Source organism: Mustela putorius, unplaced genomic scaffold, assembly GCF_011764305.1.
Source record: "Mustela putorius furo isolate JIRA1106 unplaced genomic scaffold, ASM1176430v1.1 tig00000460_pilon_pilon_pilon, whole genome shotgun sequence".
NCBI lineage: Eukaryota > Metazoa > Chordata > Mammalia > Carnivora > Mustelidae > Mustela > Mustela putorius.
Genome location: NW_025421389.1, coordinates 15,771,831 through 15,786,720, shown reverse-complemented (window position 1 = coordinate 15,786,720; position 14,890 = coordinate 15,771,831). Strand labels below are relative to the sequence as shown.

General features: G+C 39.4%; 1 protein-coding gene and 1 pseudogene across 1 annotated transcript; one reads left to right on the top strand and one right to left on the bottom strand.

Annotated features, from left to right (window-relative positions):
• Nucleotides 1–6,104: 6,104 nt before the first annotated feature.
• On the top strand, nucleotides 6,105–6,569 carry LOC101670754 (olfactory receptor 8B8-like). The gene has a single exon (XM_045080531.1). It carries the CDS (start codon nucleotides 6,105–6,107, stop codon nucleotides 6,567–6,569), a length of 465 nt encoding a protein of 154 aa, XP_044936466.1.
• A 310-nt stretch (nucleotides 6,570–6,879) lies between these two features.
• On the bottom strand, nucleotides 6,880–7,934 carry LOC101670460 (annotated as a pseudogene).
• Between the last annotated feature and the right edge of the window lie 6,956 nt (nucleotides 7,935–14,890).

Genomic DNA, 14,890 nt, shown 5'->3' with positions numbered 1-14,890 from the left:
TTTCATTGATTCTTCTCCTACCCACTTAAGCCCCCATGTTGCATCACGACTTCCTCATATCAGGGAGATCATATGATAGTTGTCTTTCTCTGCTTGACTTATTTCGCTAAGCATGATACGCTCTAGTTCCATCCATGTTGTTGCAAATGGCAAGATTTCATTTCTTTTGATGGCTGCATAGTATTCCATTGTGTATATATACCATATCTTCTTGATCCATTCATCTGTTGATGGACATCTAGGTTCTTTCCATAGTTTGGCTATTGTGGACATTGCTGCTATAAACATTCGGGTGTACGTGCCCCTTTGGATCACTATGTTTGTATCTTTAGGATAAATACCCAGTAGTGCAATTGCTGGGTCAGAGGGCAATTCTATTTTCAACATTTGGAGGAACCTCCATGCTGTTTTCCAGAGTGGCTGCACCAGCTTACATTCCCACCAACAGTGTAGGAGGGTTCCCCTTTCTCCGCATCCTCGCCAGCATCTGTCATTTCCTGACTTGTTGATTTTAGCCATCCTGACTAGTGTGAGGTGATCTCTCATTGTGGTTTTGATTTGTATTTCCCTGATGCCGAGTGATATGGAGCACTTTTTCATGTGTCTGTTGGCCATCTGGATGTCTTCTTTGCAGAAATGTCTGTTCATGTCCTCTGCCCATTTCTTGATTGGATTATTTGTTCTTTGGGTGTTGAGTTTGCTAAGTTCTTTATAGATTCTGGACACTAGTCTTTATCTGATATGTTGTTTGCAAATATCTTCTCCCATTCTGTCAGTTGTCTTTTGATTTTGTTAACTGTTTCCTTTGCTGTGCAAAAGCTTTTGATCTTGATGAAATCCCAATAGTTCATTTTTGCCCTTGCTTCCCTTGCCTTTGGCGTTGTTCCTAGGAAGATGTTTCTGCGGCTGAGGTCGAAGAGGTTGCTGCCTGTGTTTTCCTCAAGGATTTTGATGGATTCCTTTCGCACATTGAGGTCCTTCAACCATTTTGAGTCTATTTTTGTGTGTGGTGTAAGGAAATGGTCCAATTTCATTTTTCTGCATGTGGCTGTCCAATTTTCCCAGCCCCATTTATTGAAGAGGCTGTCTTTTTTCCATTGGACATTCTTTCCTGCTTTGTCGAAGATGAGTTGACCATAGAGTTAAGGGTCTATTTCTGGGTTCTCTATTCTGTTCCATTGATCCACGTGTCTGCTTTTGTGCCAGTACCATGCTGTCTTGATGATGACAGCTTTGTAATAGAGCTTGAAGTCCGGAATTGTGATGCCACCAACGTTGGCTTTCTTTTTCAATATCCCTTTGGCTATTTGAGGTCTTTTCTGGTTCCATATAAATTTTAGAATTATTTGTTCCATTTCTTTGAAAAAGATGGATGGTACTTTGATAGGAATTGCATTAAATGTTTAGATTGCTTTAGGTAGCATAGACATTTTCACAATACTTATTATTCCAATCCAGGAGCATGGAACATTTTTCCATTTCTTTGTGTCTTCCTCAATTTCTTTCATGAGTACTTTATAGTTTTCTGAGTATAGGTTCTGTGTCTTTTTGGTTAGGTTTATTCCTAGGTATCTTATGGTTTTGGGTGCAATTGTAAATGGGATTGACTCCTTAATTTCTCTTTCTTCTGTCTTGCTGTTGGTGTAGAGAAATGCAACTGATTTCTGTGCATTGATTTTATATCCTGACACTTTACTGAATTCCTGTATAAATTCTAGCAGTTTTGGAGTGGAGTATTTTGGGTTTTCCACATATAGTATCATATCATCTGCGAAGAGTGATAATTTGACTTCTTCTTTGCCAATTTGGATGCCTTTAATTTCCTTTTGTTGTCTGATTGCTGAGGCTAGGACCTCTAGTACTATGTTGAATAGCAGTGGTGATAATGGACATCCATGCCGTGTTCCTGACCTTAGTGGAAAAGCTTTCAGTTTTTCTCCATTGAGAATGATATTTGCGGTGGGTTTTTCATAGATGGCTTTGATGATATTGAGGTATGTGCCCTCTATCCCTACACTTTGAAGAGTTTTGATCAGGAAGGGATGCTGTACTTTGTCAAATGCTTTTTCAGCATCTATTGAGAGTATCATATGGTTCTTGTTCTTTCTTTTATTTATGTATTGTATCACATTGACTGATTTGCGGATGTTGAACCAACCTTGCAGCCCTGGAATAAATCCCACTTGCTCATGGTGAATAATCCTTTTGATGTACAGTTGAATCCTATTGGCTAGTATTTTGTTGAGTATTTTCGCATCTGTGTTCATCAAGGATATTGGTCTATAGCTCTCTTTTTTGGTGGGATCCTTGTCTGGTTTGGTGGGATCCTTGTCAAGGTGATGCTGGCCTCATAAAATGAGTTTGGAAGTTTTCCTTCCATTTCTATTTTTTGGAACAATTTCAGGAGAATAGGAATTAGTTCTTCTTTAAATGTTTGGTAGAATTCCCCCGGGAAGCCTTCTGGCCCTGGGCTTTTGTTTGTTTGGAGATTTTTAATGACTGTTTCAATCTCCTTACTGGTTATGGGTCTGTTCAGGCTTTCTAGTTCTTCCTGGTTCAGTTGTGGTAGTTTATATGTTTCTAGGAATGCAGCCATTTCTTCCAGATTGTCAAATTTATTGGCGTAGAGTTTCTCATAGTATCTTCTTATAATAGTTTGTATTTCTTTGGTGTTAGTTGTGATTTCTCCTCTTTCATTCATGATTTTATTTATTTGGGTCCTTTCTCTTTTCTTTTTGATAAGTCGGGCCAGGGGTTTATCAATTTTATTAATTCTTTCAAAGAACCATCTCCTACTTTCGTTGATTTGTTTTATTGTTTTTTTGATTTCTATTTCATTAATTTCTGCTCTGATCTTTATGCTTTCTCTTCTCCTGCTGGGCTTAGGGTTTCTTTCTTGTTCTTTCTCCAGCTCCTTTAGGTGTAGGGTTAGGTTGTGTACCTGAGACCTTTCTTGTTTCTTGAGAAAGACTTGTACCGGTATATATTTTCCTCTCAGGACTGCCTTTGTTGTGTCCCACAGATTTTGAACCGTTGTATTTTCATTATCATTTGTTTCCATGATTTTTTTCAATTCTTCTTTAATTTCCCGGTTGACCCATTCATTCTTTAGAAGGATGCTGTTTAGTCTCCATGTATTTGGGTTCTTTTCAAACTTCCTTTTGTGGTTGAGTTCTAGCTTTAGAGCATTGTGGTCTGAAAATATGCAGGGAATGATCCCAATCTTTTGATACCGGTTGAGTCCTGATTTAGGACCAAGGATGTGATCTATTCTGGAGAATGTTCCATGTGCACTAGAGAAGAATGTGTATTCTGTTGCTTTGGGATGAAATATTCTGAATATATCTGTGATGTCCATCTGGTCCAGTGTGTCGTTTAAGGCCTTTATTTCCTTGCTGATCTTTTGCTTGGATGATCTGTCCATTTCAGTGAGGGGAGTGTTAAAGTCCCCTACTATTATTGTATTATTGTTGATGTGTTTCTTTGATTTTGTTATTAATTGGTTTATATAGTTGGCTGCTCCCACGTTGGGGGCATAGATATTTAAAATTGTTAGATCTTCTTGTTGGACAGACCCTTTGAGTATGATATAGTGTCCTTCCTCATCTCTTATTATAGTCTTTGGATTAAAATCAAATTGATCTGATATAAGGATTGCCACTCCTGCTTTCTTCTGATGTCCATTAGCATGGTAAATTCTTTTCCACCCCCTCACTTTAAATATGGAGGTGTCTTCAGGCTTAAAATGAGTTTCTTGGAGGAGACATATAGATGGGTTTTGTTTTTTTATCCATTCTGATACCCTGTGTCTTTTGACAGGGGCATTTAGCCCATTAACATTCAGGGTAACTATTGAGAGATATGAATTTAGGGCCATTGTATTGCATGTAAGGTGACTGTTACTGTATATGGTCTCTGTTCCTTTCTGATCTATCACTTGTAGGCTCTCTCTTTGCTTAGAGGACCCCTTTCAAGATTTCCTGTAGGGCTGGTTTGGTGTTTGCAAATTCTTTCAGTTTTTGTTTGTCCTGGAAGCTTTTAATCTCTCCTTCTATTTTCAATGATAGCCTAGCTGGATATAGTATTCTTGGCTGCATGTTTTTCTCATTTAGTGCTCTGAAAATATCATGCCAGCTCTTTCTGGCCTGCCAGGTCTCTGTGGATAAGTCAGCTGCCAATCTAATATTTTTACCATTGTATGTTACAGAGTTCTTTTCCCGGGCTGCTTGCAGGATTTTCTCTTTGTCACTGAGACTTGTAAATTTTACTATTAGGTGACGGGGTGTGGGCCTATTCTTATTGATTTTGAGGGGCGTTCTCTCAACCTCCTGAATTTTGATGCTCGTTCCCTTTGCCATATTGGGGAAATTCTCCCCAATAATTCTCTCCAGTATACCTTCTGCTCCCCTCTCTCTTTCTTCTTCTTCTGGAATCCCAATTATTCTAATGTTGTTTCGTCTTATGGTGTCATTTATCTCTCGAATTCTCCCCTCGTGGTCCAGTAGCTGTTTGTCCCTCTTTTGCTCAGCTTCCTTATTCTCTGTCATTTGGTCTTCTATATCACTAATTCTTTCTTCTGCCTCATTTATCCTAGCAGTGAGAGCCTCCCTTTTTGATTGCACCTCATTAATACCTTTTTTGATTTCAACTTGGTTAGATTTTAGTTCTTTTATTTCTCCAGAAAGGGCTTTTATATCTCTTGAAAGGGTTTCTCTAATATCTTCCATGCCTTTTTCTAGCCCGGCTAGAACCTTGAGAATTGTCATTATGAACTCTAGATCTGACATATTACCAATGTCTGTATTGATTAGGTTCCTAGACTTTGGTACTGCCTCTTGTTCTTTTTTTTTTGTGTTGAATTTTTCCGTCTTGTCATTTTGTCCAGATAAGAGTATATGAAGGAGTAAGTAAAATACTAAAAGGGTGGCAACAACCCCAGGAAAATATGCTTTAACCAAATTAGAAGAGATCCAAAATCGTGAGGGGGGAGAAAGGGGATAAAAAGAGGTTCAAAAAGGAAGAAAGAAAAAAGAAAAAAAAAGAGAAGAATTTAAAAAAAAGAAACCACCTAAGAAAAATATAAAAAAGAAAAATATATATATTAGATTAACTAGTAAAAAATCGTTAAAAAAGAAAAAGGTAACAGTTAAAAAAAATTTTTTACCCGAAGGCGAGAAAAAAAAAACAAAAGATGAAAAAGAAAAAAATTAAATTAACTGCAAGACTCAAAAAAAAAATCACAGGGAAAAAGCCATGAGTTCCGTGCTTGGCTTTCTCCTCCTCTGGAATTCTGCTGATCTCCTTGGTATTGAAACCTCACTCCTTGGTAGATGAACTTGGTCTCGGCTGGATTTCTTGTTGATCTTCTGGGGGAGGGGCCTGTTGTAGTGATTCTCAAGTGTCTTTTCCCCAGGTGGAATTACACCGCCCTTACCCGGGGCCAGGGTGAGTAATCCGCTCGGGTTTGCTTTCAGGAGCTTTTGGTCTCTGAGCGCTTTCCGTAGAGTTCTGGAGGACGGGGAATACAAATGGCAGCCTCCTGGTCTCCGGCCTTTCGGAAAGTGGTTGTTTTTCTGTTTCCAGAATTGCTGTTCTTCTTCTCTTCGATCTGCCGATGGATTTTCAGGTGTTTACAATCTTTAGATAAGCTATCTAGCTGATCTTTGGCTAGCTGAAGTAGTCTCAGCCTGCTACTTCTCCGCCATCTTGACTCCTCCCTCATGACTGAATTTATTCTTATGGGGCTAACAGACTTACCATATCTCGAGCTCCCCCTGTTCTTCCTGTTTCTACTCATGTATGTGGTCACTGTGTTGGGAAATTTGGGCTTGGTAACTCTAATCCTGCTGAATTCACACCTACACACTCCCCATGTACTTTTTCCTGTTGAATCTGTCCTTCATAGACCTCTGTTATTCTTCTGTGTTTACACCCAAAATGCTGATTAACTTCACATCAAAGGAGAATATTATCTCCTACCTTGGTTGCATGACCCAGCTTTACTTTTTCTGGGTTTTTTTGCTATTTCTGAATGTTATATGCTGACATCAATGGCCTATGATAGCTATGTGGCCATCTGTAACCCACTTTTATATAATGTTGCCATGTCCCCTAAAGTGTGTTCCATCCTTATGCTTGGTTCATATTTGATGGCGTTTTTCGGTGCCATGGCTAACACAGGATGTGTACTGAGACTGACCTTCTGTGATGCAAACACCATCAACCATTATTTTTGTGACATTCTCCCTCTGCTCCAGCTCTCCTGCAGCAGCACGTATTTGAATGAGCTCGTTATTTTCATTTCGGTGGGCATAGATATCATTGTGTCCAGTGTCACCATCTTTGTCTCTTATGGTTGCATCCTGTCCACCATCCTGCACATCAGCTCCCCTGAGGTCAGGTCCAAAACCTTCAGCACCTGCAGTTCCCACATATTTGTGGTTTCTCTCTATTTTGGATCTGGTGCATTTGCGTATCATCAACCATCTTCTTTTGGGTTGATGGGTGAGGGAAAAATCTCTTCTGTCTTTTATACCAATGTGGTTCCCTTGATGAACCCCTTCATTTAAAGCTTGAGAAACAAAGATGTTAAACTTGCTCTGAGAAAAACCCGAAGTGGGAGAACATTTTGATCAAAATCACTGTCCCTGGGTACAGTTACAGGACTGGTGTATTCGATTTCTTTTGTCAGAATAGTTTAGTAGGAGTGTTCATATCCTGTATCTTTGTTACCACCCTGAAGGAAATTTGATTTTCCTGTCAGTTTGTTTACAATGTTTTTGGGTGGATACAGTGACAAGCTAGGGCTCCCCAAGTCCTTCCTCTGCTTCAGGGAATCTGGGATGGAAACTGTGTAGAGGTGTGGAAATTCTCAGTGTGTTAGGATATGTGCCCCCCACCAACTGAGAGCCTCTTCCTTCTTGTTTTGTCTAGGGCTACTGGTCCAGTAGACTCTAATTTCTTGAGAGCCATATAGTGTATATAGTTCACCAACATGTTGCTATAGCCAAATTCATTACCATACTTGAATATGAACTTGACTAAGTGGTCATTGAGGATAACCCCAGTCCCAGGATCAAAGGTGGAAGATTGGGTGTCATTTTTAATGTTGCAAGTGACTATCTGATCCTCAGTGAAGCCCAGGATGCCCTTGAGGGGGTCCTCTGATGCCTGCTTCACCAGCTTCTTGATGTTATAGTACTCAGCAGCTTTCTCTAGGCAGCTTAGATCCACAACTGACACACTTTGGGATGGTGATATGGAAGGCCATGCCAGTGTGCTCCCTATTCAGCTCAGGGATGACCATGCCTACAAACTTGGTAGTATCAGTTTAGAAGCCGAAATAATGTTCTGGGAAGCCTCTCAGCCATCATGCCACAGTTTCTCAGCTGGGCCTGGCAGGGTCTTCTTGGTGGCAGTTATGGCATGGACTATAGTCATGAGTCCCTCCACAATACCAATTGTCATGGATGACCCTGGCCAGAGAGGCTAAGCAGCTGGTTCTGCAGGAGGCATTTCTGACAATCTTGAGAAAGTTTTCATACTTCTCATGGTTCACACCCATCCCAGACTTCAGGGCATCGGTAGAATGGGCAGAGATGCTGATCTTCTTGGCCCCAACTTCAAGTAAGGCACAGCCTTCCGCATTGGACTCCACAGCATACTCAGCAGCAGCATCTCCTCGTTTGATGTTGGTGGGATCTCGGTCCTGGAAGATGGAGGTTTGTTCTGCATCGATGACAAGTTATCTGTTTTTTGCCTTGACTGTGCCTTTGAGTTTGCCATGGATGGAATCATACTGGAACATGTATGTTCCAGTTGAGGTCAATGAAGTTGTCCTTGACGGCAACAGCATCCACTTTCTCACAGTTAAAAGCAGCCCTGGTGACCAGGTGCCCAATACCACCAAATATACTTACTCCAACCTTTACCATCTTGTCTTTGGGATGTTGCTATCACTGCACCAGGAGATGTGGCTGTGTGTTAGACAGGGAGGAGCAGAGATCCCAGTTTGTTTCCAATTTCTTTTTTTTTAAATTTAATTTTATTTATCCATTTAAGAAAGAGAGATAGTGAGAGAGAGAATGAGAGGGGAGAAGGGCAGAGGGAGAAGCAGGCTCCCCATGGAGCTGGGAGCCTGATGTGGGACTCGATTCCTCGAATCGAGGATCATGACCTAAGCAGAAGGCAGTTGCTTAACGAACTGAGCCACCCAGGTGCTCCTGTTTCCAATTTCTTGATAGAAGATCTTCCTTCCTCATCATTTTCACAATGTCTTCTCCTTTTTACCTCTTTAACCATTTATAAATAACATAATGAATAAATTTATCTGTTTTTTTTAAATTTTTTATTTCTCTTCAGCATAACAGTATTTATTGTTTTTGCACCACACCCAGTGCTCCATGCAATCTGTGCCCTCCCTAATACCCTGGTTCCTCCCTAATACCACCTGGTTCCCCCAACCTCCCACCCCCCCGCCCCTTCAAAATTTTTACTTTGTTATGGAATTTGCGTTTTTTTTTTTCCTCTTGGGGAGGATTAACAGTTCTGTAAATTATCATGTAAAGTAACAGCTGGGTGATTTTGTACCTATGGGGGAGAGTTACTCACACTGTGCTATTGCAATCAGGAATCAGATAATGTGTACTCCTGTCTATACACTTCCCTGGCTTATAATGTGTCTCCTTGAAATGTCACTGTTTCACAGATACAGCAGGTTCCAGAACATCCATAAAATATAATCCACTTTCCACCTAAATGCTACGTGTTAAGAGTCTCTTGATAGAGGTTTCATATTTACCATAGGGGACACAAGTGATCCTCAATATATACTTATTGCATAGACATGATACTGAAGCTGAGGAAAGTTAATGAATAACATTATAAAGCTTATTAAGGAAATATCTAGATAAAGTGTAGCCTCCTGATTTTAAGTGTACTGCTCTTTCAAATATATACTTTTGTCTACTTCATTTTATTATTTTTATTTTTAGTTTATTTCAATAATCCTAAAATATGAGAACATTTTTTATTTTGAAAGTTGACTGTGCTTTGTTGGCTTACACATAAATATCCCTCAGGGCAATGATTGTTTTAAGAAAGTAGTGTGATAGTTCTTTTCCTTGTCCAAGAGAAATCCTATTCAGCTAGCCTAGTAGAGAGATGATTGATTGAAACAAGGAGCTTTTTGCAAATTAACTAAAAAATATTTTAGAATATTTTCAAGTACTCATAATTCAGAGACGAGGGCATCGGAGAGAAAGGAACCCAGCAGGAAACATTAGGCCACAACCCAAAAACCACATGGAAAATAAACAAGAAATCTCTCTGTAGGAAAAGACTATGAGGTTTAAAACCACCTTTCATCTGACTTTGTCTCCTGCTTATTCAGAGTACTGCAATTCTGCCTTCCATCATGTCCATACAGCTGTGATAAAACTTACAATGCATGAGGATCCTACATTAATCAAGTTTAAGGGAATGAAGGCCAAAAGGCCAGATTTGTCTCCACATTTATGAGGAAGCAGGAACCCAGAGAACAGGAGCTTAAATAGTATTTGGTATTCAAAATTCAAGTCAAGATGAAGGGATTTAGAAAGCAAATGATGGAGAAAAGACATCTCTTTTTGTGACTCTTCCTTTCTAGAAGGCTCTTGAAATAGTATGGGGACCACAGGATTTCTCTGAATAGGATAAAAACACAAGTCATTTGATGTTTACACTAGGTGATGGGTATTAAGGAGGGCCCATGTTGTGATGAGCACTGGGTGTTATATGCAAATAATGAACCATTGAACACTGCATCAAAGTCTAATGATGTAGTATATGGTGGCTACATGAATACAATAAAAAAAATAAACAGATATAAGTAACAGGGCTGGAGGACCTGGAAACAGCTAAATTACTCCTGGTTTTTTATTTCTGTGTGCAACTCCTCTATGGATTTTAAGTTACAAAAACCCTGAAATAGCAGCTGAGAGAGCAATGACAACTTGAAAGAAACATTTGGTGGATAAGCCAAATTGTGACAGTTTCCGTTCTTCAGTAGGATTTTGGATTATTTTTCTTTTGACAAAACACAATAAGATGACTACTCTAAAATTCCTTAATCCTAAATTATATTCCTGAAGCCAGTATTATACCATTTGTTAACTAACTAGAATATAAATAAAAACTTGAAACAAAGAAAAAAATTTAATTCTTAAGTTATGATTTAAATTTTTTTACATTTTTTTATTTTGATTTTTTAATTTTCTTTTATTTTTTCAGAGTTCCAAGATTCATTAAATATTTCTAAGACACCTTAATTATACTTAATATTTTACCACTTTTCTGATTTCCATTCAAGAATTAGCTATTGTGAAATTTAGCATAACTGGTTTATTGTCTTCTTTATGTTTTAGATGTTCGAATTATTTATTATTTATTTTATTATTATTATTTAAGATTTTATTATTTATTTGAGAGAGAGAGATCAAAAGTAAGCAGAGGCAGTCAGAGAGAGAGAGAGAGAGAGGGAAGCAGTCGCCTCGCCAAGCAGAGAGCCCAATGTGGGCCTTGATCCCAGGACCCTGAGATCATGACCTGAGCTGAAGGCAGAGGCTCAACCCACTGAGCCACCCAGGCAACCCAATATTTATTATTTATTTTAAAAATTAATTTTTAATTGAAGTATAGCTGACATACAATATTCTATTAGTTTCACATCTACAACATAGTGATCTGACATTTATATGCACAACCAAATGCTCACCATGAAAAATGTAGTTATGATCTGTCATCACAGAGTTACTGACTTACTGTTTTTAAATGACCTGTCATACCACATCCCCTGACCTCCATATCAACATGTGTGATTTTCATTTGACAAGTTTTATTTATACAAAATAGTTTATTTTTGTTGTAATTTTTAATTTTGTTTTTCTTTTACTTAGTGTCTGGTTTTTTTTTTTAACTTAATTTTATCTTTTCAGTGTTCCAAGATTCATTGTTTATGCACCACACCCAGTGCTCCATGTAATATGTGCCCTCCTTAATACCCACTCTCAGGCTGTTCTCTCTTTTTTTTTTTTAAGATTTTATTTATTTATTTGACAGACAGAGGTCATAAGTAGGCAGAAAGGCAGGCAGAGAGAGAGGAAGGGAAGGAGTCTCCCGGCTGAGGATCCTGAGATCATGACCTGAGCCCAAGGCAGAGGCTTTAACCTACTGAGTCACCCAGGCGCTCCCCCCAACCCAGGCTCTGTTTTGATGAAATTGTATTACTTATTGAAAAAGGTGTGTCAATATGTAAATAATGTTTGTGCTATTCAGGAACCCTTATAGACATTTCAAAGGTGCATCCACTTTGTTATTTATTTTATCACTATTTAAGGTACCTAAAAGTATATGTTAAGCCTGGTCACTAATCTTTCATTTGAGAAGCTTCAAAATTCAAATGCAATCTGCTTTAGTTTCAGAATTCAGAAATTTATATATATATATATATATATATATATATATATATATATATATTTTCATTGCAGAAAGAATAAGCTTTTGAATTTAATTCCATTTTTTCACATTATTTGGGGAAAAGTTCATTAAAATGGTTACAAAAGTTATAAAAACAGTTTATAAAGGTAAGATATACAAAGCTTTCATAAAAGCAACTCAGCTGACAGCTTTCTGGTTACTAATTTAAGCACTGTACATGTTTGGGGCGTTTTTCTTTTTTCTTTTTTTTTTTAGATTTTTATTTATTTATTTATTTGGCAGATCACAAGTAGGCAGAAGAGCAGGCAGAGAGAGAGAGAAGGAAGCAGGCTCCCCACTGAGCAGAGTCCAATGCGGGGCTCAATCCCAGGACCCTGGGATCATGACCGGAACCAAAAGCAGAGGGTTTAACTGAGCCACCCAGGCACCCCTGGGACTTTTTTCAAAAGGAGGAGAACCAAGTCAGGTGTGTTATACACACAACATAGAATATCCACTATGGTTTTTGCTTTTTTGTGTTATGTGAATGGCCATAAAAGAAATTAGGAGAAGAAGTTTGAGTCTATTGAAATTGTCACAACTAGGAGTCAAGCAGGGAAATCATGGGATTGGTCTGTACCTGTCCTAGGACAGAGCTGTCTCTGAATCAGTGTGAAAGCTTAGACTTTCTGGTCAATAATAATAATAATAAATGGATCCTCCTACTTCAGAATTGGAAGCAAAGTTGATTACCTTCTGAATTGTTTTGTGCAAACTTCATTCATGAGCTGCTGGTGCTGCTCAGACCAGGCTTGTAGTGGGCATGATTAGGGTTCACAGAGATTCAGGAGTCATGAAAAGCAGAAGTACAAGGGGTTCTGAGTTCCATGTCCTTTTTAATTGCTGAACACTTAAATTTATTAAACCTCACTCTCCACTCCTCCTGACAGCCTCCTTCAACACACACACACACACACACACACACACGCAGTCTTGAAGTCTTTTATCTTATGAGATTACTGCTCAGCATTGATTGCATGTTATGGAACCCAGTCCAGAGAAGAGGACCTGAGCAGGATGTACTTAATGAATTGAGGAAAGGAAGTAGCTATTGCTTTAATCATTTGCTTGTTCAATGTAACACACATACTATGCACACACATATGTGTACACACACACACAGAGCATTGTGTACCTTTGAGTACCTAGCAATGTGCGGCATTGGGGTATATATTACAAATATAAATAAGGCATAGTAAAGAGAATGATATAAATGTAGATTTTCATAATACAACAGAGTAGATAGATTCTAATTTCAATTCTAGATGATCAAAATTACTTCTGAAATTGATTTTGTTGAATTGATGTCGATGTTGGGAGACACAAATGCTATTTTCTCCTGAGTCTGGCATAAGTTGGTTTTTCTTTGTGCATTGGGGCATGTCATTGTGTTATCAGCTGACCACGAGGTGAAGCAGTCAGTTTATCTGCAGGGCTCAGTTGTATAAAATATGTACCTTTAAACATGAAAATCATAGCCAATGTGAAGTCTTACTTTCTGTGGGAAAAACTCTCATCTTCCTTAGTGAGTAAAATGGCTGGGGGCATCAAAAAGGGTGGGGAGCCTCTGTCTCTAGCACAAAGTTAAAAAAAAGCCCATTCAAACACTAATATAGAGATGTGCAGTGTGTTACAATTGCTCTTAATGGGTTTTAGTTTTTCTGCTCTGTCACATCAGTAAGTTCTTATATTTCAATGGAAAATAAAGTGAGATAAAGAGGAGAGAGAAGCTTAGTTTCATTTCCTTGTTGATGAAACTGATGCTCAGGTGTTTTCATGGTTTGTCACAGATTACAATTTGAAACTGGTAGAGCTGAGACTAGGACTTGGTGTTTTGATTCTACATATACCAGCTTACTACTTTTATTATTATTGTTAATGTACTATACTTTAAAATATCCGTGAAACATGAAAATGGTTTCCATGAATAAAAAGTCTCAGAACACAAATGAAAGCAACATGCTAATCTAAGCAAATTGTCGAGAGAGTATCTTTCCCACTTTATATTCGAAAGCTCTGTTGCCTAATTTAGAATGTGGGAGTGTATTCTTATTTTGTATTGGTGTCCGCAATATGTGGAAACACATCAGGGTAGACTATAATAATCATTTCCACGTTCTCCTCATCCTTCTTCTGGCTGGACGTGGAGCAACATGGGGGCCCACTTAAGAGATGAGGCTGTGAAATAAAGCTCGGGCATGATTGTGTCAGTATTGTAGTGGAGAATGGGAGGACTAGGGACACACAGAGGGCTCTGGGACCCGCAATAATCTGTTTATAGGTCTGTAAGTTCATTGTAAGCTATTCAGTTTATAATAATGGTTAAAGTGTATATTTTGTAAACTTTGATGTATGTATGTATGCTTACTATCATGGCAAATTATGGCTGAAAAAGTTGGATTCTACCAGGATTTAAATTAAATATTTAAGGAATAAATAAGCCAAGACTCAGAAGAAAGGCTCAGGTAATGGGAACAGCCTTCCAAGTATAGAATAGAATGGCTCACACAGAAAACAAGATGGCGGGAAGTAGGAGGAGGCGCCATTTCAACCTGTACCCTAAAGTGAGCTGATTACCTACCAAAGAACTCCAATCACTCATGAAATCAACCTGATTTCAGAATTATGCACGTCTGGATCTCTACAGGGGCAGAAGACGCCAGTGGGCAGGTAGAGTGGAGTGGGAATGTCGGACTGATATTGGAAGATAAACAAAAGGGGGAGGGAGCCACCAAAGGCGACCAACTGGAAAGTAATACCCCAATATGAGAGTGCCCTGCATCTGGGGACCACCATTAACTTGGAGTCTGGTTGAAAGCACTCAAAAAGAGCAAAGGATTGTGGGGGTAAATTGTGGGAATTGGGGCAATTAGGGACGGGGCTTAAGTCCCCAGACCCAGGACAGCCTCCCCTGGTGCTGAGCCAGAGAGAGAGCAGCAGAAAAACCAGGTCTTGGTACCTGAGCTGCCAGCGCACCCAAGAATGCATGGGGTCCAGCTCCTGTGAGGGGCTGGGAGCCACACCAGATGGCAGAATGCCATGCCACACTAACAGAGCCTGAGATGCATGAGCCCCACACCCTCCCCTGACAGAGGTGCAGGCAAGCCCAGCGCTCTTAGACCTGGAAAGAACAGGCACTTCCAGCGTGGGCCAGTGAAAAAATCTCAGAGTGAGAATGCTGCTTGGAACCTCTCTGACAGTCTGGAGCTTCCCAGACAGCTAATGCTGCCATGGTTTGGGGTACAAGCAGGAGATCCTGCGTCCCCAGGGACCACGACTTGGAACCTGCTCTGCCAGTGGCCAAGGGGGAATTTATATGGGCCTGCAGCACATACAGAGGAGCAGACTGAGGCTTCTCTCTGAGAGGGAGGTCAGG

What these genes read in the sequence shown, in the direction of transcription:
- LOC101670754 (XM_045080531.1), top strand. Translation starts at nt 6,105, where the DNA reads ATGTCCCCTAAAGTGTGTTCCATCCTTATGCTTGGTTCATATTTGATG.